A 26,482-nucleotide genomic window follows, 5' to 3' on the forward strand; every position below is an offset into this window, starting at 1 on the left:
CATTCGTATCTCATAATATTTTAATATACATAATATATATATATATGCTTATATAGTTAGGTGGTTTACCTACACCGTATACCTAAACCAGCTACCTCTGTAATATACCTGTATATTATTACATAATAAATATTGGAAGCGGTGCGCGGAATGCGACGACCATTCACAAATGAAAAAAATAATAATATATAAAAGAACCTCCACAGAGGGGACTGCTCTGAGAAAAACGATAAGAGAAAAAGAAGCATAAAAACTCAGTGGCGGCCAGGAGCAGGATCGAGGAGTCGCCGCGTATCCTCGTCGTCGCGGTGGTCGCGTCGTCTCCACCGCGGCGGCGGCGGCGCGCTCACACAAACACGCGCGCGCTCAAACGCACACGCACGCAACGGCGACCGGTTGCGGCCAGCGCTGTTTTACGAGCGCACACGCATGCACACAGACTCACACACACGCACACGCACACGTATGAAACCACACCCACGCTGCCAATCAAAAGGAGACCGGTCTCTCTCGCGACGCTATCGGCGGCGTCCGAGTGTCTGCCGCGTCGCTACCGCGCGGCACACCGTCACGGTAATATACGCACGCACGCGCCTCCGGCAGCAGTGCCGCACCGTTGCCGCTGCCGGCACGCGGCGCGCATCCGGGCCCGCAGGCCCACTGCCGTGGCCGCTGCAGTCGACATGGCTGCCGAGAGGACCGCCGACAGTCGCGTCGTCCCGACGACGTTGGCTGTGTAATAACGTCATCCTGCGTGACGTTTGTCAGACGTGTGTACTGCGCAAACAATGACGTATTCGACAAACAATGGAATGATTTTTAATATTCATACATTCTTCTATTGCAGGTAAGAGATTTTACAAAATTACACATAGCTGCCACACGCACATCCTCACAAACATTCAATGTGCCCTACTCTCACCTATGGGTGGAGATTTAAATGATTTAATGGGATTTTTCATTTCGAAGAGGAGGCTCAAGAAATCGTCTCACAAAAAATAGCTAATTAATAATACAAAAAAAGAAAAAAAAAACTGTTATCGTTTTAATTTTGGGGTCTTGGACTCCTTCTTCGATCACCAAATATGTAGTACTACCGCCTCATAAATGACATCGAAACGGTATCAAATTCGTGCCCGATATACCTCCTCAGGAGTGTCGCATAATTACTGATGTTGTGGAGTCGTCACGCTGGAATGAAAATTGATAAGAATTTTAACTTATCAACCATATTTTGTTGAAATTTGTATGAATGTTCGGTATAAGAATACAAAACTTAGAAAAACTTTCGTGTTTTTTGATTTGAATATGTAAGTGCTCGTTCATTATGGTATCCCTGTATAGTAAGATCGTATGCAACAGTCCCCCCTACTTCGCTCCTCGAACCACACCTGTGACAATCCCACGGGAACTCTCCTTGCGAGCTCAGGTCAGATCTATTATAGATCTCTCTCTTTCGCTCTCATTCACTCACTCTCTCCTCTCACTTATACTATTTCACTCCTTCTCTTTCTCTCTCGCTTAGCGCGACCAGGGCGCATTCGTACTTAATCACGCGCGTATCGTCATGGAATTCGGAATGTACGGTTTTTTTTCCATTTCAAACTTGTTTTTCGTGTCAGCACATTTTTTTTACAATCGATCAATGTTGTAAACAAGTCGGTAACCTATTGACACTAATGTGAATGCACACACGCGCATACGCGCGCGCCCGGCTCGCAGTACGACTGCAGGGAAACGCGATGATTTTTTTTTTTTCTTAGCGAATGGTCACATTTAGTAGAATCAGATTTTTTTCCTCCATCTATACTATAACTAAGGTGCACTGATTTTTTACGGAAAAAAATAAAAAAATAAATGAAAATTACCATTCTACGTAACGAGTCATTTCCAGTTTGTATTATATTACGGAACGTCGAGTCGTTAATCATCGTGTAAACATGTTGCTGATGACGTGAAGAGCACGTGGATCAAATCGATAAGGCGTTTAGAGTAGGTACATGTTTATTTTAAATGCGTGTAGGTCCCATTATTATTTTAAGTATTTCGTAACAAATGTCTTCCAAGTGTTCACGTCGAAAACGCACAAATAAATCGACGACGAAGAGGAGTAATAGTGATGTCTTATCCCATTGTACTATTGTTTTATCCGATCCGACTGGTCGATAAATATTTTTCTGCGACAATAATAAACTGCACGTTTTTGTTCGGTTTGGTCAATAAAATGTTGAATGCTCTTAATAAGTCTCGACGTCACTTAAACAGAGATTAATCAAGAACGAGAACGAGAATAATCATGTTGAATATTTCCATTGGTATGTAAATAGTGAGTTTATCAATCGTGACCGTGTTTTTCAACGGTACAACTGTTATTAGTTATGAGTGTTATGACTTATGACACTTATTATTATTTATTGTCATCATATTTCACTTTTAAATGATCTTCATTCAAATAATTATTGAAATTGTATGTAAGGTGTATGTATCACTAAATAAGTTTTTAAATTTAAATTTATAAAAACGGTAATTAGTAAGTAGTTATGGTAAAACAATAAAATAATAATTTTTAAACATACGAGATATTGTAGGTATAATAGGTATACACTATGTAGTTAAAAAAAAAAAAAAATTATAAAAGTATAGATTTATTATATAGAAATAAAAATTAAACAATAGCCACAACATACAATAAAAATACATTAGGCAAATAATAGAGTTGTTGGTTGAATTAACTGGCATGATTGACAGGGCTATGTAACACAGTCATACCTATACTTATCTTATATCCTTATTCATTTTAATATATTTTATGTATACATATAATTCTGTGCAATAAAGAAACGGTTAATTCGTTATATATAGTAGTCAACCACACAGCATGAGACCATATTAACACCAAAACAGTTATTGATATATTATATCATGTATTTATGTATTAGTTATGGGGACGGGAGTGGGAAGATGCGATAATAATTTTAGTTATGTTTCCATTTATTTTGGAAAAAAATATTTTTTTAAATTGTGTAATAACCTAACCTGTTCCCTGAGAACGGATTGTAAATTTTAAATTAACCGTAAAGCTATGTTATTAAAAGTCAACTGATTAAATATACAATCGAAATTTACAGAGGGTATAAAAAAGGGTTTTTCTTAGAAATTACACATCTTAGGCGATGATAGGAGGTATTAATTTTTAATTTTTTTTGATAAATTGGCTATGAACATTTTTTACTATTTTTTTATTAGTTGAGTAAGTAGTTGTATTTTTTAATTTTACAAAAGTCTTGTTAAATTGATTAGTTTTTTCATATTATAGTTGTTTTTTTGTTTCTATACAGTGACTTTTTATCTTTTTTCAAGTTAAATAGTTCTGCTATTTAGTACTTACTCATCATCACTCATCACAATAAAATTACGGATATGCGATTATAGCGTGGAGAAATATCTAATATTAATATAAAAGATTATTTTATTATACAATATACATTACAAATGAAAATTATAAATTAAATATTCAAATATATATATATATATGTATAAATATATTATTAAATTTTAAATTTAATTTTTTTTAAATTATACAAGTGGCATATTGATACGGGGGAAATAAAATATAGAATGAATATAGTGTAACGTGGTCGGGATTTATAATTGTTACAATAGTAATGATCGTTTTAAATCCATCAAAATTGACCTATTTTGGTTGATAATGCTTTCGCTTCTATAAAATACTTCAACTTACACCGAAATTGACCTAAGGTTGATGGTTTTATGATATTTGAGAATACCGATGTATCATGATTCCGAAATTACCATTGTTATCAAAAACTTTGTATCATATTCAAGATAATTTATAAATCTATAGTTATGTGTAACAAAATAAATAATGTTTAATATTTTATTTATTTATTTATAGAATGGAATTTAATTTGAATACAGCACTCTATAAGTTTGTACAAATCAACATATATATGATGAGGAACGTTCTATATCAGAAAATACCATTATTTCTCAGTGATTATCGAAAATATCATACCATCATAACCGGTTATACCGTTGATACCAGTCTAGTAAACAAATACCGGATACTGGTATCGAAATCTGAAATACCGTCTTGTGCATATCATGATGATGTAAAACAATAAAATAATTTAAATATTAAAAAAAAATCAAAGCGACAAACATATCATATCATTCGGACGGCTACAGGCAGGCAGGATTCGCGTAGAGAGCTGACAACGACTCGGTGGCGTCGAGTGCGCGTCATCGACGACGTGGGCGAGGGCTAGGAATTCTCCTGATATAATATTAAACGTAAGTATGTATATAAAATATTATTTTTAAGGGGACAGCGTTAAGGGGGATGGCGTGCGCGCAGAGGGGAGGGTGTCGGCGTATAGGTGGTCACGCCATCCCCTCCGCTGCCGCCGCCCATTCGGCCGCCCGATCGCCCGTCCGCCGACCGTCGACGCGTGGCCACCACAACTATCGGGTCTCGGTGGGAGCTCTCTTATGCCGCCAACCCGGCCGACCGGCCAGCCGTGCCGGCAACCGCATCAGCGTTCGTCATCAGTTCACGGGCCACTCTCGAACCGCGCGGTACTGTTTTCACTCTCGCCGCAGTCTCTTGCTGTGCGTCGGGCGCCACACGACGACGGAAACACGTTCGCAGACGGGGCTCACGCTGTTTTGATAATATTATTATCTGTTATTAGTAATACGCGTTCGTCCGCATTGCGACTTTGTTAAAAAAAAAAAAAAATCGGAGGTTCGAAAGTTTCGTTTTGCCGTCACGCCAACGATATAACAATAGTTTTATTAATATTAATGGTTATTAACGTGACGTCTTGTTCGTTTCGACCGCGGAGTTTGCTTTACGCGATTGCCCGCTCTGATCTACATCAATAACCGTATAAATTATTTCATTACAATATTGTAATGTTCCGTCATCGAATACAACAAAAATAACTTTCTACATCGGTTTCCGTTTTATTAGTATTGTTTTGTTTAGTTATTTTTTTTTTTTTATGAAATTCGCGGTTTATTTCGAGGTGTATCGCTTATCCGCGCTGTACCAAAATTGTTGACATTTAGTACAACGAACGAATACGCCGGCCATATTTGTCGGCATGAAAACCGACAAAGACCGTGTCACAGGTACGTGTCGTGTGCTCTATTTAACCTATTACTTGTGAGCTTTTCGTAAAAAAAAAAATAGTCCAAAACATACCACGTGTACGACGATTTTGTGTCTATAGGCTCCACGATGTCTGGGGGGCCCGCGACGACTACCAAGATTCTAGTTGTTATCGCAGTTCATCGCATGAGAAGTGTATGGAACATAATATCACATGTGTGCGTATGAGGAAAACATTAAAATAATTGCGTTGTTATCAACAGTTTGAGATAATTTATTTCAGTTTTCGTCGTTTAATTTTTTATCTCCCATTCGCAGTTGGTTTTTGATATAGGTAACGCATATAGACACGTGAATAAACATATGTACAAGTAGTAATAATAATCATAGCGTAATGCGTTTATTTCATATAATATATTAAAACATATTATTGAATTATTTATACTTCCAAAAAATTATTGATTGATGATTATAGCTCCGAGTTGATCAAAAAGCATTAAAATCCGTACCTCTATCATCAAAATTTCAGTACGTAAAACAATATTCGTCAGCACTCGGTGTGTTCGAAAATCGAACTGAAAACAACAGAAAATATTATAGAAAACATGTTATTTCGTTAACTTTTATGCGTCTAATACATTTGTGTGCACTGTATCACGTATTCACATTGCACGTACCTATCATTCAGCGGTATAAGCACCTGTAACGATAACAACCTGTTCCAAAATGCCGTTAATCTAACCAATGGCTGTGACCTTTCTCTTTCGCGGTGGTAATGGATTTTTTTATTTTGCGATTCCGTATTACACCCATTGTCACTTTTCGAAAGGTCATCTGTCCACCTTGAAACTATTCTTGTGTTGTAAACGGTTACCGCATAGGATCATAATAATATTTTGTATCTATATGATATAATTTGTAGGTACGTTTATAAATATGAATGCTCCATTTTTTTCTCATCGATCAAAAAATTCAATTAATTGACCATATACCTACCAACGCGACTGTAAAATACAATTTAACCTAGAAAAACAGTAATCAATTGAAAACGAAGATAATTTTATGTATTATACGCTATATGTTTGCATAATCTGTAATTAATGTGCGTAATATTTCAGTATTTGTACAATGAACTATATACCTAATATTGTTGAAATCTTATTATGATTTCAGACGTTTGCACTGTACGCGTGCACCCGCTTGATTAATTCGAAATAATAAGCACTGCACAGTGTGGTAATAAAATACGATGAATTTAGACAACATAAAAAAAATTTCTATTTAGAGTTTAATTTATATTTGAATTTTCTATTTTAAATAAAATTATTAATTTTTCGTTGTAGCAGCGTCAATTATTATATTATATTCAATTATTACAGTAGAAAAACTTTATTATTATGATACTAAATTAAATTAGTTATGGAGTGTTGTCAACCACAAAGTTGTTTCATGTAGTTTTTCAATTTATAAATCTTTAATAAATTTTACAAACATAAAATTAAAGTTTTTAATAAAAATAATTATAATTAGATTTTATAATAAGTATTCTAAATTATCCAAAAAATTGGTTTTTTTTTTTTTTTGTCATATTACGTTTGAATCAAAAAATGTATGGTTAAACTATTTTTTCAAGACTATAACATGAAAATATAGGTACCATACTACTACTTTACAGTATTTAATTAAATATTCATGAAAACTTAATGTTTCTACTATTTGAACTGCTACAATGACCTTTCAATTAAATTAAATTCAATAATAAGGCATAATATACAGATATATCTATGAACTAATACACAAATTATTTTTTATCCGCCGAATTAAATTAATCTATTGTTTGTTGGTTATTTGATATTCTAAAACTTTATTTATGTTTGGAGAACGAAGCAATAATACTCAAACGTATACCTACGTTTTTAGATTTACCTTTACAGACATCAGGGCGACAGAGTGTGATCTTAGACTTTTCTTAGTACCTTATGTGAATACGTTGATCAAAATAACATTATAATTGAACACAGCACTTAAACAATATAAAAAATTTATATGGATTAGCTTTGTGGAATACTAATTACAAATGTTTTTAGACATCATAAAATGAATGACACAAAAGAAAACTATTATCAATGAAGCATAAAATCGCAATGATTGTCACGTGCTGCACTTTTTTTCGTTGTCTTCGTATTTCTTTACTCGTGAAGATTGTAAAATGAACTCTAATATTATAAGCCTTTTACGGTAGCTGGTCAATTAAATACAGGTTTCATTTTCACCAATACGTGTGTCGCTTACTATATTAAATATACGTCCAAAAATAATGGCTCTACGCAAACCCAAATAATAAAAGCAATAATTATTATTAATTATACATAAATCTAAAGACTTAGTTAATAGTTAATTTACAGTAAAATTCAGGAATACGTATTGTAAATAAAATTTATTACTATTCCGTAAAAAAATATTTAGTCTTTGACCTTTCGATGACTATAATCTCTTCATTTTACGGTATTGTTTTTAAATTTTCTCCGATTTGATTATATTATGTGGAATAATATTTCGTAAAAGTTTATATATCTAACAGACTCTTGGTCAATGTTTATTTTTTATTTTTTATCATTGATAAACTCATTCTATGATTATTATGAAGTCTATTTAAAATATGTAAACACCTATAAAAAATTTAAATTCAATAATACTAATTCATATTATATACATATGGGTAATTAATATTATTTGTATTTTACTCTTCTTTTAAACAAATCAAATACTATAATATGTAATTATATTAAAAGTTATGACAAATATATACAGTTATAATCGACATATCATTGATATAACTAATCAAAGTGAAAGATGTTCAGCTAATATCCTTGTTCTAAAAGTTTAACATCATCAAAATATTTATATAAATATTTATTATAATTATTTATAAAAATATTTTTCATTGCTTGATCGTCAATCACTCGAACAAATATTCTTTTTTATTTATAATACCAATCATGATTTGTTTTTTTATTTTTACCTATCTAAAAATTTTATGAAAATTAAAAAAAACCCTTATTTAAATCAAAAAATATAATTTTTGGAGACCATAAATATCTATGGCAATTATATAAATACATATATTGTCTTCATTTAATATATAAAAATTAATACCTGATTCTTTTTATTAAGCAGTTTATTTTCATTTTTTAAAGAATATATATTTAGTTGCTATTTTTTTTTTCAAAATTTTAAATTTCTTATAAAAATTATTATGTATAAAGGTTTTTAAAATGTATTAAATATTGTTAGAATATAAACACGTATTATTGAAGTAATATTTTAAGCCTGAATATTTAAAATTATAATTTTTTTCAAAAAATAAAAATAATAAATTTCTAATTTTTAACTGCTTATATAAAGAATGATTAAAAAAAAGAAATATAAATTTGTGTTATCTGTGTTATCTCTAATTTAGAAAAAATTAAAAAATATAACATAAAACGTAATTGAAACGAAATTTCTAATAACATTTTGTAGAATTTGTATTTATTATAGCTTGACTTTAAAATGAAAATGGTTTCAATAACTAATAGGTAGGAACTTAAATTTGTTGCAACGTCTTAATAAAGGTGTTTGTACCGTGATTTAAACAAAACCGATGACATATATAAATAATATAATGATAATTAAATCGAAGCTAATAGAGATTATAATTATTATACGTAATATCATTATTATCGTGAGTAGTATGGCAAATGGACTGATTAATGTTTTATAGGCACGTGTCTAACGTCTGATACAATCACATTCGGTTAATTGATCAGGCCAATATCATTTTGTTTACCCGTCCGAAAACATATTATAATTTATTGTGTCCTAAACAGAAAACAAATTAACGATATTATGTTCACTGGTTCGTAGGTGCTTGATCGACAATGATAAGTGGTGTGCTGTTGATGGTGGCTGTGATATCAGGCATAGTGTGCGGCGAAACGTCGAGACCATCGGGCGCTAGAGCCGCGTTTAAGGACGCTGGCCAGGCGGAAAGGCACTTGCTGGCCGCGCTGGGCATGAAGCGCCGACCGGTGGTGGACAAGTCCAAAGTGGAGATACCAGCCGCCATGCTGGAGCTTTATAGGATGCAAATGTCGTACGAATACGACACCACGGCCTTACCGTTACCGGGACACCATGTCAAGTCCGCGAATACCGCCCGCACTTACTTGCATAGAGGTAAGTCCGATTTCAATTTATAATATATGCATGTCATAATAATATAATATATATATATACACGTAATATGCTTGTACTGTACGTTATTATAATTTAGATAGGCAGGTACACCGAATATATTGTAATGCAACTTTTAGTTTCGATACGTCTTGCAAAACTAATATAGGTAATATAATATGGAAATAATGAATCTATTAAACTATAATATACAATATGCGCAACCCATATTTGCATACGAAAAATTGCGTTCTAGACAAACAACACTAAAAAACATTTGAAAATCATAAACTAATATATTCCAACTTTTAATATTAAAATAAATTACAAATCGTACAAACTACAAGTTGTATAGGAAAAACCCAGTTTTTAACATTTTCTATTTAGCTTTAAATTTATTTTTTAAATAATATTACGTATATAAAAGGGTAGTAGGTACATTAGAAAAAAAAGTATATCATATTTTTACTATTGGTTATTTTTCAGTCGTAAGTTTTTTGAATTTTTTGGAATTATCAGAAATATCATTTTTCTGTATATTTCTAGGTGATTAATAATGATAAAAAAAAAAAAAAATGAAGTAGGTATTATAATATGACCAGGAATTCCAATTATTTCAATCGTTATTATAACACATATTTTTATCTTAGTACATTTTAGTCTTTTTTTTTTTATTAAACTACTTTAACACTTTAAATTTAAATGTTCAAATTATTAGTCATTGGTAATTTACATTTACATATGAGATTCTCCCAATTTAAATATAAATTAATTTAATAAAATAAGGAACTGTATTATGAAATATTAGAAAAAAACAAAAATTCTATAATTATAAGTACATTTTGAAAATATTTATTGATTTTACCTATTGTATTGTGGGTCTTTAATTTAATTTGGGGTTGCTTAAAACAGTCAAACGTATATTATAATAGTTCGAAACTATTAAAAAATTAAACAATATTATCAATGTAGATAATAACAAAAATTCATTATATTTGAAATATAAAATTAAATTATCATAATAAAAAATAAAACTTTGAACCTTTATAATAATAAATAATTTAAAAAATATGTAAGTGAATTTCTGAACATGTATAATATAAATTTTTATTTAATATCTGGAAACAATACCTATTTGAAAATTGCGTATAACAAGTATACGATTTTCAATTTTATATGATATTAGTTTAATATGTGATATACTATTTTTGACCTACTAAATACACAATATTATATAATATGGTGTTCAATATGTAAATCACAATGACATAAATTAAATGTAACTAAAACACTATTGCTTTTATTTTTATACATATCCTCTGTGCCATGACAAATGATTTTTAACATTCGTATATATATTATATATTTATACATATCAAATTAAAAAGGAAACTAAATTTCGTGTTATTATTTGATATTTAATATATATATACATATATTTAAATGTGCAGCATACATATTATTAATATCAATTACACCTCATGGTAAATAATTAATTATTTATGAATTTATGATGAATCAAAAAATAACACTTATTTGTCATTTCACATTTATTTTTAAATTTAATATGATAGGTTAATTATTTATTATTTTTAAGCGTATCATACGATTTAAAATTTTAATAATCATAAATAATATGCATTAATTATTAAATAAAAAAATTAGACTTAAAAAACTTAAATATTCTAAAAATTACCCTATGAAATAGGAAACTTCTGTTATATTTTCTGTAGTAAATACTTATTACCTATAGGATGTCTCGCTTAGAAAACTATTTTAAGCAGCTTCATATATTGCATAAAAAGTCTATGAATAAAAAAAAATTGTTATGGATACATTTATAATATGAATAGTTAAAAGTTCGTATTTATTAGATGTTTCTCTTGTATATCTCTATTTAGAGTTGTATGTGCATATTTAAAATCGAGATACAGAAATTATTATTTGATGCACAAAGTGATTTATTTAAATCAAAAATAATTAGTTTTTGGAAATATTTTTTTTACGTTATTTGAAATGGGTATATATTTAAATTTTTTGTCATAACAGTTTTTGTTTTTATTTTTTTAAAGATAATATACATTTTAAACTACACATTTCTTAGTAAAATATTTTTCTGAGAATATATAAATAGAATTTCAAGTGACTATTTAATTAGTTATTAATGATAAAAAATTAGATTACTATCCTAGTGGTAGACATTATATTGCTATTCAAAAAGGAAGCAATTATAATGAAAAAAATATAAAAAATATAGTTTTTTGAAAATTTCTCTTCGTAATGACGTCAAAATAGATAAAAAAAAAAAAAAATGTTAATACCTTTTGAGAACATGAGTGTTTATTTTTAAAAGAATCGCTTTGTATAATATAATGTAGTTAAAATACTCGTAATTTGTGATACATTTATCAAAAAGTGCTCTTTTAGTGTATACACTTCATGTTTATTAAAATGATAAAAGTTATTGTATAACATAATGGTACTTCGTAATATTTTTTTATCTGTCAAATTTAAAGTTGACATAATACGATTTGAATCAGGTTAAAGAAAAATTGATGCCAATAAATGGTATATACTATATTCACTAATCAATTATATCATCTAGGCTCAAGGTCATAATGTTTGTCTAATATTGATTACTAAAACATTTTTTTTATAAATGTATGTTTAATAATATTATAGTTAAAATAACATGTATTTGAAAATATTATACTGACAACCTTTATTGGTACATTTGTTGATATGGTGTATGTAATATCAAATATAATATGAGAAGATACGAATTATGTAATATATTATATATTACACATGAAATATTATAACGAAAGTACCTAAATCATGTGTTATATGTACGCTGCATAATATAGCTCACATACAGACGACAATATTTAAACTAAACAACTATTGCGATTGCATTATAACTGTATTTATAACGAGTATGAGTCCAAATCATTGATTAGACATTAACATGCAAGCGGCTAGAAATAGAAGGCTATTGACACGCACGTGTATGGTGGGAAAATGTGTGCAAACACGCAAAATCCCTCTGAAACATGGGACAAAAATAATTGGGTCGAAGTATTGGAACAACTTCAATATGTCGATAGTAATTTTGCCCATTTTTTTTTTTAAATGTAATTTATTTAACAAATATGTAGTTTCATAATTCGACGAAGGTAACAGAATTAATATAGTTAAAACTTAAATGTATACCTATTCAGAAACATTGAATATTAAAATAAAAAACTACTTATTCATGACTATACTTGAACTTCAATATTTTTCACTAGTAACATTTATAGAATTGTAATATGTATAATATATACATCATTCATTGTACCTTATAAAAAATTTAATTTTTTGATACGGAATGAATTTATGATACGATTTGCCAAGGTTATACAATTTTTAGTTTTTATGCCAAAAGAATAGTTGTTTTTTGTTTAAAAACTTCAAGCATAATATTTAATTTGTTTTTTTTTTATAACAATAAATAAGTAATAATCTATACGAGTACCAATATGCATTTGGTAATTACTGGCTTAAGTCAGCTGATGAATTATGACGAAATCGTTCGACAAAAATATCTAATACTTATTAAATTCCATAAATATTTGAATCATGAATCAGGTACTTAAAACAACTAAATTATATTATTATGTAACTATCAAAAAATAAATTTTGTTTGTAACTTATTAAGGAGATATCGCACCCGCATGTGTTGTCTCTGTCTTACACACGTATGACATGGTAAATTTTAATTCACTAGTTTCAATAGTATGCTTTTAGTTTTTATATTAGAGTGATTTGATTTATTATCAAACTTTTAGATGAGAACATTATCTGTATTCTCTCGTTGGTTTTTTCCGATATTTTAATTTTTAAGAGAATTATGTACATTTCCAAATATTTATATTTTTCATACTCATAACTCACTTAAAAATTAAAATATCGGAAAAATCCAACGAAAGAATACAGATAATGTTCTTATCTATATTTAAAAGTTTGATAATAGATCAAATCACTCTAATATCAAAACTAAAAGCATACTATTGAAACTAGTGAATGAAAATTTACTATGTCATACGTGTGTAGGACAGAGACAACACATGCGGGTGAGACGTCCTTTCAACATTTAAATTTTAAATTATATATTATAACTATACTTAAGCTATATTATAATATTTATATATTTGCATTAACGGAATGAATAACTAAGTAATCATTTTATTAAATAAAAATTTAAGTACATTTTAGAATTAATACCCTAACCAATATGATAACGTTTTATTTATTTATTTTTTAAATTTGTTAAACTAAATTATTAAAAATATATTTTATATCCACATTATTATACTTCAATTATTATTAATTTTAAATACGTGTTTTTATTCTGCTTAAATTATCTCCGTGCACTAATATAGTATAACGACTTTGGCCTAGTTAATTAATCTATTTTTTTTAAAGTTTTTTCAATAAATTTTGTCACTTAAACTCAATGACTATTCATGAATATTTTATTATTTTAACATAATAATCTAATAAAAATCTAAAATTGAATTCTATTTTAAAAATATTTAGTGAGCCATCTATGTTTTTTATTATCCTAACATTGCCGGTGGATTGTATTGATACTAAGCTATATTATTATGTTTTTACGACATCCTAAGAATTTGATCTCCATAATTTAATGTGATTAGTTTAAGATACTTCTAAATTAATGTTAACAACTATAATGGAAATTAAAAAAAAATGTTTGCACTTCTATTAACTGTTTAATATTGTCTAATGCCTAAACCGCACTTATAACTTATATCATGTGAATGTAATTTAAAACTTCTGTGTTATTATTATTTTATTTTGGCATAATTGTGATGTATTCCATTAATAGTTTGATCACTAGATCAAAATATTTTCATAACCAGTTTTGTTAAAATATCAAATGCTTATTTTACTTTAAGAACCACGGAACTGTACAATCGATTGGAAATAAATTAATGAAAAATATAAAATAAACTTTCGAAATAAATTAATCGAGTATAGAATTGACGTGTTAAAATTTCACCTAAAATGAATTATTGTCCTTGTAGAATGAGTCGCGTGGCTTTTAAAATATTTTATAATATTTTTTATATTATATATTTACAGGATATATTTACCTACATAATTCATATGATTTTGCTATACAATATTAAATTACATACCTACCTAGTTCAAATATTATTCAATTTGCAAAAATGTGTGATAATTAAACAACCGCGAGTAATGTATTGCAAATATATAATTACGAATTAAATCTTTAATATTTAACACATATTTTACGGTCGACACTCGACTTCTTATATGTATACAAATTGACAAAATATTAAATGAGTCCTAAATACTCTAAATACTTCTTCAATATTATTCGGCCAATTTGATATTTAAAAGCCCAATATTTGTACGAAGTAGAAATATTTTTCGTCCGACAAGATTTTCGTATCGGCTGCAGATAATAATACGTATTTTGTACCTATACATATATATTTAAGTATGGGAAAATTGTATAAACGTACCATCATAGTTATATACTTATTTATTATAATCTTACGTTAGTAACTTACTTTATTAGAATTCTCCATTGTATTTTTGTATTTCTCTATACTCGCATGTTAAGAGTAAATTATTTTATTAAGTAGAATAAAAATTCTTAAGTCCAACGTGCATATTAATTTCAATGTACGAAACAGTTATAAGTTATAATTTATAACTGTTATAAGACAATAATGACATTATAGGTATTGGTCGTCTCGATTCGGCGTCACAATGTCCGGAAAGTATAGACCAAAAAAACATTCTTTTTAGTATCTTTATATTTATAAATTACACTTATACTTATGTTAACTTTTATAGTAATTTATTGCTCAGAGTTTAAATTCACAGATTGTTTATATTTTATTTCTTTATGATTTATTTTTTTCGCCATATACTATAATGATAGTAAAAAATGAAAAAAATATTATGTAACTACGTATATTTAATGATGTTCGTCATTTATACTATAATCTGAAAAGTATAAATCAAGAAAAATTATATTGTTGTTTAAATATATTATTTTTTTATAACTTGAATGCTTTATTGAAAATTAACATAACGATGCGTTTTATTTATATAGCAAACATTCTATACTTTCATTGGTTTAAAAAAATTGTCACAGTGAAATATTGAAATTAAATTTTATAATTAATATTTCCTTGTTTAAATTCTGTTCATTTTAATATTCCCTTTTTTTATTAATTGTATTGATTTAAAATTAATAAATATTTTCTATGAACACTATTTTATATAAAATTATATAGCCATTTTGTAATTATTATATTAAATTATTTGATTTGATAAATTACATGCTTATCAAAATAATATTTATAAATAATTTATTTAAATTATATTAATTGTATATATATATATATATATATATATATCTCAAAAATAAATTTTAATATATTTGGCAACTTTAAATTTTAAACGTGTTATTAAAAATAACAATTAACATGCTTTTATAAAATTAGGTAATAATTGGCTTATTAGTTTATTACAATTGTATTATAACTACCTATAAGATACAATAAAATGTAATTAAAAACTTAATTATTTACATAATTAATTCGATAAAGTTAATACCTATTTAGATTAAATTATAATTACGCCAAGGTAATAATAAACATAATTAATTTTACATTTGTGACTACTTATTGCAGGTTGTATTTATTATTATAATTGTAACTATTTAAAACATTGATAAATTAACTAAAAATTATTGTACGACATGCTTATTTTTTAAGAGAATATTTTATATTTCTGGCATTATTAATTTTATGAACTGTATCTTTTATATCATATAAATTGTATACACTTAACATACAATACTATCTAATCACAATGTCCCAGTTTATAGAATGGCGTAATTCGGTCAAAACGGCTGTTTGAAGAAGAGTTAATTTACATAATATATATATATCCAGGCATAGTAGTAGAATCATGGAATTTGAAGAGATATAATCCAATGACATTTTGCACTTCAAATAAGATGTCGGAATATGTTTATGCAGCTTAAAATTTTAAAACTGAAAATAAAATCAACAAATGTTTTTAGTGTAAAATAATGCATAAGTAGGTAATGTACTTGAGTATACACGCGATAACTAAACTATTAATATTTTATTGAATTTTGTAATAGCACTTGTTATGCGATTGAATTCGTAGTTAATTTGGATTGCCATCTCTATAAACTAGACAAAACTTCATGTTACTACAAAATGTATACACATTTGTGTGGGTGAGGTGACTATGGTTTTTTTTTTATTTAGAGCACATATAACACATAACTAAATTGATATTCACTCATTTTTCACCATTTACCAATATATGTTTAGAATGTGATGTATATATTCTTCAAATGAAAAAAAATTAAGAAATATAAAAATACTACACTATACATACACTATCTAAACTATATAACATCCATGTTGTGCCGTATTTTTATATTTCTTATTTTTTTTCCTAAAATTAGTTCATAATCGAATCGGTTTCTATGTATGATACTTTATGAACTAATTCGACTGAAATGGGCAAATGCCTCTCACAATTTGGACATAGTTGGTTTATTTTTTAACGTGGTTCAAACTAATTTATAAATTTTTCTTATATTTCTAAGAACAAACTTTAAAATTTTCATCAAAATCAGTCGATTAGTTTTCGAGTTTATAAACAACAAATAAACATTATAAAAGCCTTTTTTATTTTTGGAACTATTGTTAATCCTATATTTATATATATATAATATATATAATGAAAATTTCATGTTTATGATCTAAAACGAAATTCTTTAGTAAACTAAATATTGTACAGTAGGGGTCAGCAATTTAATTCTATAGCAGTTCAGATAATTTGAAAAAAAATATTTGAGAGCCAGAAAAAACTTAAATATTAGGTAATAGTTGTTATATTATTATGACTACCTAATATTATAAACAGGGATAAGCGATAAACGCCATCGTAATCTCCAAATCATCATTAAAATACATGAAATAACTTTTCTATACGGAAAACCAGCATTAAAAAAATATTTTTAGTAATCCAATTATTTCATTTCCACTGGTCAGATTTAGTTTGCGATGTTCCTAATGCCGCTCCTACTATACAGTGTGATCACGATTTATGGTAACACTAAATATCTCAGGTGCATGACCTTGTATTGAACTGGGGTTTTCGGGAAGTGATAGGGAGCACTTAAATACATATTTTCAGACCAGTTTCAAATTTTTAGCTCACTCGGTACGCGCATGCGCAATACAACTTACTTTTTTTTAAATGGCAACCCCAGTTTTTTTCTGCAGATTCAGGTAGAGTATTTTTTTTTAAGCATTTTTTGTATCAACAGTTTTTTTCTATTTTCAAAATTGACCATGTTAGAGTAAGTCAAAATTTAGATTTATGCATAATTCGTATTTAATGTATGGTGTGGGTTAGTTGGTGGAAAGCTAATAGGACCGTTATTTTATGATGGTACACTTAATGGCAAACGATACCTTAATTTTTTAACCAATGAACTACCAAGACTGTTGGATGATGTTTCATTAGACACACGAGAACGTATGTTTTTCCAGCAAGATGGAGCACCAGCCCACAATGCAATTATTGTTAGACGACATTTAGATCAGATATTTCCGAATCGCTGGATTGGAACTTTTGGCGTCATTCCTTGGCCTGCACGATCCCCAGATTTAACGCCATTGGATTTCTTTTTATGGGGTTATTTGAAGACTGTGGTTTATGCAGATACTTAAAAAACAAAATACAAGCAGCATGTGATATTTTAAGTGAAGAACAAATCAAGGCGGCAACTTCGACTGAATTTTTGAGGCGACTTGAATCATGTTTAGAACATAATGGCGAAAATTTTGAACAATTCATAAGATAAATGTATTTAATACATTTTATTTTTTATTTAATATTAATATTAGGTACTATTAAATTGTAATCGTATTATAAGAGTTTACTAAACATATTGTAAAAATAAATTATTATTTGTAAACAGATAAAGTAAATTAAACATTTATTTGGCACTTATTTTATTATTTCCAGTGGTTATAAATAAAAATTTCATTAAATACGAATTATGCATAAATCTAAATTTTGACTTACTCTAACATGGTCAATTTTGAAAATAGAAAAAAACTGTTGATACAAAAAATGCTTAAAAAAAAATACTCTACCTGAATCTGCAGAAAAAAACTGGGGTTGCCATTTAAAAAAAAGTAAGTTGTATTGCGCATGCGCGTACCGAGTGAGCTAAAAATTTGAAACTGGTCTGAAAATATGTATTTAAGTGCTCCCTATCACCTCCCGAAAACCCCAGTTCAATACAAGGTCATGCACCTGAGATATTTAGTGTTACCATAAATCGTGATCACACTGTTGTATAGATTAAAAATATAGTTTTAAAGTATAAACACTTCTCAAATTTCAAGGAATACGTTTGCAAAATTTGGCACCAATTAGATAAGCGATTCCAGAGATTAGTAAATATTAACAAACGCTCAATAATTTTTGTATATAAACATATATTATAAAGATGAAGATATTTATAACTATGTATGTTGGGAATATAAATCTTTGTTGTATTATAATTTATATTTATTTATAGATATAATAGCCAAATACATTCACTGATCGCTACTTCTCAAAAACTATAAAACATATAAATATAGAATTTTTTGAATAGAGGTTTTTTAAATGCTTTAGATATGCAACTAGGAATGGATTTAAAAAAAAAATTGCATTTTAAAGATGGGCTCACTCTAAAATATTTTATTTTGGCAAACGGAAATTGAATATTTTTTTTTATAGGGTTACTATTAGTTACAGAAAATAGAATAATTATTATAATTAGATATAATTTTAGATCTACATTTTCTATGTTATTTATATTTAATACAGTTTAAGAAGGGGTAAATCTACGGAAATATAATTTGTTACCGGCAACGCTGTGTAGGAACAGCTAGTATATTTTATAAATGTGATGATATAGTGTTTGTTGGCTTGGCATCATCCAACTGTTTCAAAGCAATTTGCATCACGTAACTCATAAGTCACCGCCGACATCAATATTGTCGTTATCTCCCTAGATTAGTTCGAAATATTTTCAATTAAAAACCAAACTTTTTTTATTTGATATATCATGTGTAAGCAAATGCATTAATTAAATGTAATGTGTTAATATTAAATGTTAGTTGGAATTGAGTGACTTATAGGTAATTAAAGAAAAAACATATTGTACTCTGCGCGATTATGTACTTAGTTGTTAATATTACACTACATTAAAAAGTTTGTCTGTGTATATATCAGTTGTGTGATATGTTCGGTACAATAAGGTCGAATAATTTGAAAATAAAAAACAATTTGATAAAAACACGCATTTTATGTAACGCTATCAGAATGGCTCTGCAAATTAATTGAACATAATAGTAATAACAAATACAAAATAATATGATTATAAATTTGAATATTATAATATGTTATAACAAATAACTTATAATTAATGAAATGATAATGAAATCACAAACTAGATAGGTATTGTGTGTGTATATAATAGTTACAAAACGATTACAACATAAAACTAAGTTCATAGTTACTTTATTGAAAAATAAATGAAAATTCTAACCACAGATACTTTTTGAGAAATTAAATTATAATTTTATCCGTACAGTAAACCATACAGTTAAAGTTATTAATTTAAAAATCGATTGTATGGAAAACTTTTATTAAGTATTAGATTTGTTAATATAAATTGACTGTAGCTATAAAAAAAATCGTATGTATAGTAGGTATATCTTGTTTCTAATATTTTGATAAAACTAAAAACCAGTAAGTGTAATAAATTCATAAGTACGTTAAAATAATTATTAATTTACCTACATAAAATATACAATCTGACAATTTTAAAGATTTTTCGAGTAATATTTTTTTCCTTGATTTCCAAAATACACATAAGTTTAATGTGTATTTAAAATTTATTTATAAACTTACTATCATCATATTTTTAAATTAGATGTTTTATTAAAAATTTGTATACCTATATTATGTAAATTATATGAAAAATTATAAAATTATTTTTACTTTCCCGTTTTAAAATATGATTGGTATCTTGATATTATTTATCACCTTGTAATAGTCAAGTCATTAAGACGTATATCGTCATTATTATAATAAGTTCATATAATAATGTTTAAAAACTATAATTATTTAAACTTTATGGAAAGGGATTTTTTATACTTTAGACCGAGAAATAAATAAAATTATAAGCGATATTAGTATGTGGCATACTATATTCAAAAAATATTTTTATTTTTTATTCTTATCTAAAATTTGATTCAAATAGTAAATATTATAATAATTATACAAAACTTTATTGATTTACTTATTGTTCATTATGTATATAGGTACTATACATATAGGTAATGTGCAGAGTACATATTATATATAGTATACGCAAAAAAGAATGATTTCCGTGATGCCCTGTTCACTTTCATAGCAAAAATAATTGAGAGATAATTTAATTAGAATAAATATAAAAATATACATTATTAATTTATATTAACCCGTTGTCCCGTTATAAAAACACATTCCGTTTCGACGTGATTGAATAATAATTGTAAACGAATCACAAACATATGAGCTATGACACTGCGATTATTATATTGTATACAGGGCGTTTTTAGATATATTATATTACATTTATAGTAATTTCATTAAATTTTAATTTCTTTTTCTCATAAAATAAGTTTTTTAAAAAGCAATATATGACACTTAATTTGAATAAAAAACGAGGTTAGCTAATTTTTATTGTAGTAAGTTTTGTTTTTTTCTTTAATTGAAGCTATTGTTTTTTAAATTTGTGGTCGAAATCAGATTATTTATATTTTAATATATAATAATATTCAATTTTTGAATATAAAATTTTATTTGTGAGCTTTCGAAATATTGATAGTAGTGTCGTGCAATCAGAGGTGACCAATGCATTTTTCTCTATAATATACTTTATTTTAATATAATGTTTATACTCCGATCCTCATATTCTAAACGGTTAGAAATATTAAGTTCACTCGTCTCACAACCGCATAATAATAATAATACATAATATATTATATAATGCATTATAAAGTAATATAATAATTTATCAAAAGGAAGGAGAAGAAATATTGCTAGTTAAAAAATGATTAGTTTTTAACTTTAAAATTTGAATAATTATATAGTTACTGTATAGGTTCTATATAGTATGTAATATTAACTTAATAACATGATTAAATAATTCATTGTAACAATATAGCTTTTAATTTAAAAAATAATAAGTGAAGTTAAAATTATATTTGCATACATCTGTAACTGCAATCAAAACTAATTATATTTTATTCAATCACTTTCGGTATATGTAGAATGATTTTAACTGCAAATAAATATTCTTTGATTTAATTATTTAGTTGACACAAACGTGTAACTGTCTAAACTATTGCAGCAAATATGCAATACAAGAATAGGAACAAGTCTGTTCCAAAAACAAATTTTCGAAGGGGGGAGATATGAAGATTATAGTAGGAAGGTATACAATAATGAATAGTTTTAAACGTTATACACTTGTACAGTAATTAAATATGTATACTTTTAATTTTGTAAGGTTGAAATAGTGGAGGGATGCGTGTTACAAAGTATTGAGTTATTAATTATTCTTTAGTAATTATTATTCAAAATAATTGGTATAGAAAGTTTCACAATCAATAAATACATGCGATCCTGCAAATCATTAACTTAATAATTTGTTTTCATCAACTCCCCCTCCTCTTGTAATATTTTAGCATTACCTACCGACACGTCATCATTATTTACATAATATTATTTTATACCACGTATTTATGCATTCCGAATTTCGTTTTCTTTTACAGAGTCTGAACCCAAAAAGCCAAAGTGCCGCAAATACAGGCTACAGTTCGCAGTCGACCCGTTGCCGGACGGCGAATGGCTAACCGCGGCCGAGTTGAGGTTGACGCCGTCTCGGCACCGGCCGGTCGGACATCCGGGCCGCGTGCAAGTGCTCGTGCACGACATCGTTCAACCGGGCGTCCGCGGCGTGTCGAAGCCAGTGCTACGGTTACTCGATTCGCAGTACGTAGACCTGCCGGATGCGGCGACAACGGGACAGGACGAAGAAGCGTCGGTCACGCTGGACGTGACGCCCGCGCTGGAGCGGTGGTCGCAGCACGGTGGCCGGTGGATGGCCGGCAATCACGGACTACTGATCGAGACGCTCACTGACGGCGGCACTAACGTCCGGGCCCCCATACCTGAAACGTTCGAGTTGCGGGCCGCCGACAGGCCTGCGCTGCTCGTGTACTCGGACGACGGCAAGAACAGTCGTCCCGTCGGCCCACCACGGCGGAAACGCTCGTCGGGTGCCGGCCAACAGCAACAGGGCAGGGGCGGCGGTGGCAAGCGGCGGAAGGACGGCGGCAGCGGCCGGGACATCTGTCAGAGGCATCCGCTGTACGTGGATTTCACCGACGTCGGCTGGGACGATTGGATCGTCGCGCCGCCCGGCTACGACGCTTACTATTGCCACGGCGACTGTCCATTTCCAGTGGCCGAACACCTCAACTCCACCAACCACGCCATCGTCCAGACGTTGGTCAACTCCATGAACCCCACCGCCGTGCCTAAAGCGTGTTGTGTGCCTACTCAGTTGGCGTCCATATCCATGCTGTACCTAGACGAGGACAACAAAGTGGTGCTCAAAAACTACCAGGACATGCAAGTGCTCGGGTGCGGGTGCAGGTAGGCCTCGGCCTAGACCCATCACACATACACACACACGCACACACGCACACACGCACACTTATACACAGACACACCCACTCACCCACTCACCCACAAACACATAGCGTCGCCCAAAGATATTATTAATAGTTATTAGTTATTATTATTATTATTAAATATTAATATATATATATTTACGTATATATTATTATTATTATTATTATTATTATTATTATTATTATTTTACTATTGTGCGTTTATGGAACGAGGTGGTTTACCTATTTTTACGAATTTTGTTTTTAATAAAAATGTTTTCTATCGCTCGATCGTTTTACGCGATAAGTATAGGTACACATTTTATTCACTGATTTATACGTTCCCTCGATGAAACATTACATAGAATAATCGTATAACTACCAATGCTGCAGATGACGGGCTCATAATATATTATAGACTAAAAATGTTTGTAATATTATTATGTGTTTTAACGTAAAAAAACACATCGACGATATACATCCTCTTTAGACGGATATAATATATTATTACGTAATATCACAATCACATTAGGTAATATTAAATATATAAATTCTTCGGCAACCGACAAATATAGAACGAGATCCCCGACAAAATCGATAAATATATTTTACCTATTATACCTACCTACATTTACGTAATTTCAACATTAAAACGGCTTAAGATCCATTTTATTGGATAATTAATGTTGTAATCGTTGAAACAATAATTGTGAAGTATTATAACATTAAGTCAACGTTATGGACGTGATGAGAATTTTTTATTTAACATTTGGGTACTGTTAATTTTTCCGTAATATAATATATTATTATGTTCAGTCGAAATTTCAAACGAATATATCTGTTATTTAGTTTTAAACGCGTAAAAAAATAAATTCAAACATCTCCGGAATACGTCGTGTGATGTCTCTTATAATATAGGTATATCGTTGTTCGTCGATTTAAGACATCTATTTTTGTTTTTTAATATTGTTTGAGATTGCCATATCTTTTCCCACCCTTTCTTAATCAACCCCATCACAACCACCGTTTCCGTTTATCGTTAATTCATCACGACACTCATAGAATCCCAATTCATATAATATTATAGTATTGTGTCCCATTTTTATTTATTTTTTTTTTTTTTATATATATATATATATATATACTTATTTATTATTTTATAGCTTTTGTACGCCAACCAGTGAACATAATTATATATATATATATATATATATATGTATATTGTTTTAAACACCATGCTCATGTACTAGTCTTTTTATTTATAAATTACATATTTTTTTCATCCCACAATCAAAACCGACCAAAATATTACTTTACACAGTTGTTATATTATATATTATACTTGCATTTTTGTTTGTTTATTTATTTTATTAAATTTTGACTTGTCTCAATATGTTACCATAATATTATTGTCCACGTAGATTTAGATCCGTGTTTTTACTTAATGAGTTATGAGTAAAATAGAATACAATTATAGAAGAAAAAAGAAATTCCAAAATGTCTATTTCATACTTCGAAAAGAGTATCCTATTTTTTTTAAATATATTATATTGTACATATATTTTTGTAAATAATAAATTTTTGTGTTAAATGAATTGTATGTAGTTAAATTATTTTGTAAATTTAATTGTTGCATACTATTTTCAAAATAGAAATTTATTTGTATCATCCTGTCATAATTATATTTTGTGTGACTTGACGAATATTTTGTCGTTATGATTAAAAGCATATAATATTAATATAATATAATTATATTTACAGGATAATTTTTTCTTTTAAATTTATATATCATACCTTTTTAATTAATTTAAGAACTGCTGGAAACAGTTTAAATTAAATATTATGTACGAGTAAATAAAAATATTATTAAAACATATAATTATATTACAGGGACAGACCACTTAACTTACTAAAGTAATTTCAGCCAGTTTTCAAAACTTAAAAGTCACGCTAGCTGGAATATTAGGTATTGAAATGATCTTTTAGATTCTGAGTGAAGCGATGAATAATATTGGTTGTACCATGATGTGTTGTTTTTTATTTATTTTTTATTTTGTGTCTGTCATCACATTTAGGGGTAGTACTAATGCTCCGATTTTAAACTCTAAGAATATTTTCCCGAAGTGAATTCAATATATTTAATACTTGAGATTTTTCAATACTTTTAAAAACAATTTAGAAAAACAAAGTAAGTATTATTAATAACGAGAATTTTTAATGCGATACTAAACATCGCCAAAATTTATATATTTTTTTTGGTTGTATAAAAAAATTATTGATTGCAGATACTTGAAAATATGACCGAATATTTATATTAAAATCTTATAGACATGATATAATTTTCCACATGTTTTAGTATTTTTTGTGCGATCTATATATTATAAGTTTTTGAAATAATTTCTATTTTATTTTTTTTTTCAAATTATGTTTGGTGCAATTGTTGCTTGTGAGTAAATAAGTTTTAAAATATAATACACATAAGTCATTTCTAATAAAATTAAAAAAATATTGAAAATATATAAGTAAAGTTTTTGCATAAGTATTAAAAATTAAAATTTTTACAAAATTCGTTAAAATCTCAAAATTTTACGAATCACTTTTTAATTTTAAAACCTGAGGTTTGAATATGTGTTGCAGAACTCATCATAATTTTTTATAAATGATCTACATAACATTAAGTTAATGGTCAAATACGTATGCTTACTTATAAGTTATAAAGTTAAACAATAACACTATGAACCAATATCTGTATATTATAATATATTGTAATGCATGATTCACGATTGTGACAACTACAGACGATATAATCGCGATTGTGATTTATTGGTTCATCCTGTCCAAAACTGATTAATTGGTTGTTGTCACAATAATGTTATTTAATTTACAAAGGTAGGTATAGTATAAGTTTTTACATTTTAACTACCAACTAAAAATTTGAGATAATATAATTAAAATAAGAAAATTACTGATTTTGATATTTTTCTTATTTTTACTAAAAATATACATATATATATATATATATATATATATATATATATATATAATATTTAATATATGTCTAGGTATAAAAAACATTAAAATTTGAATTCAAATCCACTAAAATATTATAAATTTATGATTTTAGTGGAAAAATATGTTTGAAAGACTAGAATATTAAACGCAAATTTAAAGTACCTATGTAAAATAATAACATTTAAATGTGCAAGCGTATGTACTTACCTAATCTGTATCAAAAATGACCCAAGATAAG

General features: G+C 28.2%; 1 protein-coding gene across 2 annotated transcripts; it reads left to right on the forward strand.

Moving 5' to 3' along the window:
• The first annotated feature begins 591 nt into the window (after positions 1-591).
• LOC112591708 (protein decapentaplegic-like) lies at positions 592-24,361 on the forward strand. 2 transcript variants are annotated; one of them, XM_025335613.1, is made up of 4 exons: positions 592-847; positions 3,917-4,314; positions 9,044-9,355; positions 22,330-24,361. In XM_025335613.1, the coding sequence occupies exons 3-4, from the start codon at positions 9,058-9,060 to the stop codon at positions 23,217-23,219; spliced, it is 1,188 nt and encodes a 395-aa protein (XP_025191398.1). In that variant the 5' UTR covers positions 592-847; positions 3,917-4,314; positions 9,044-9,057; the 3' UTR covers positions 23,220-24,361. The 2 variants fall into 2 exon arrangements, with proteins under 2 accessions (XP_025191398.1, XP_025191397.1); XM_025335612.1 differs by lacking the exons at positions 592-847; positions 3,917-4,314 and adding an exon at positions 4,545-5,157.
• The last annotated feature ends 2,121 nt before the right edge of the window (positions 24,362-26,482 follow it).

This window comes from Melanaphis sacchari, unplaced genomic scaffold, assembly GCF_002803265.2.
Source record: "Melanaphis sacchari strain LSU unplaced genomic scaffold, SCAv2.0 Contig141_pilon_pilon, whole genome shotgun sequence".
Classification (NCBI taxonomy): Eukaryota; Metazoa; Arthropoda; class Insecta; order Hemiptera; family Aphididae; genus Melanaphis; species Melanaphis sacchari.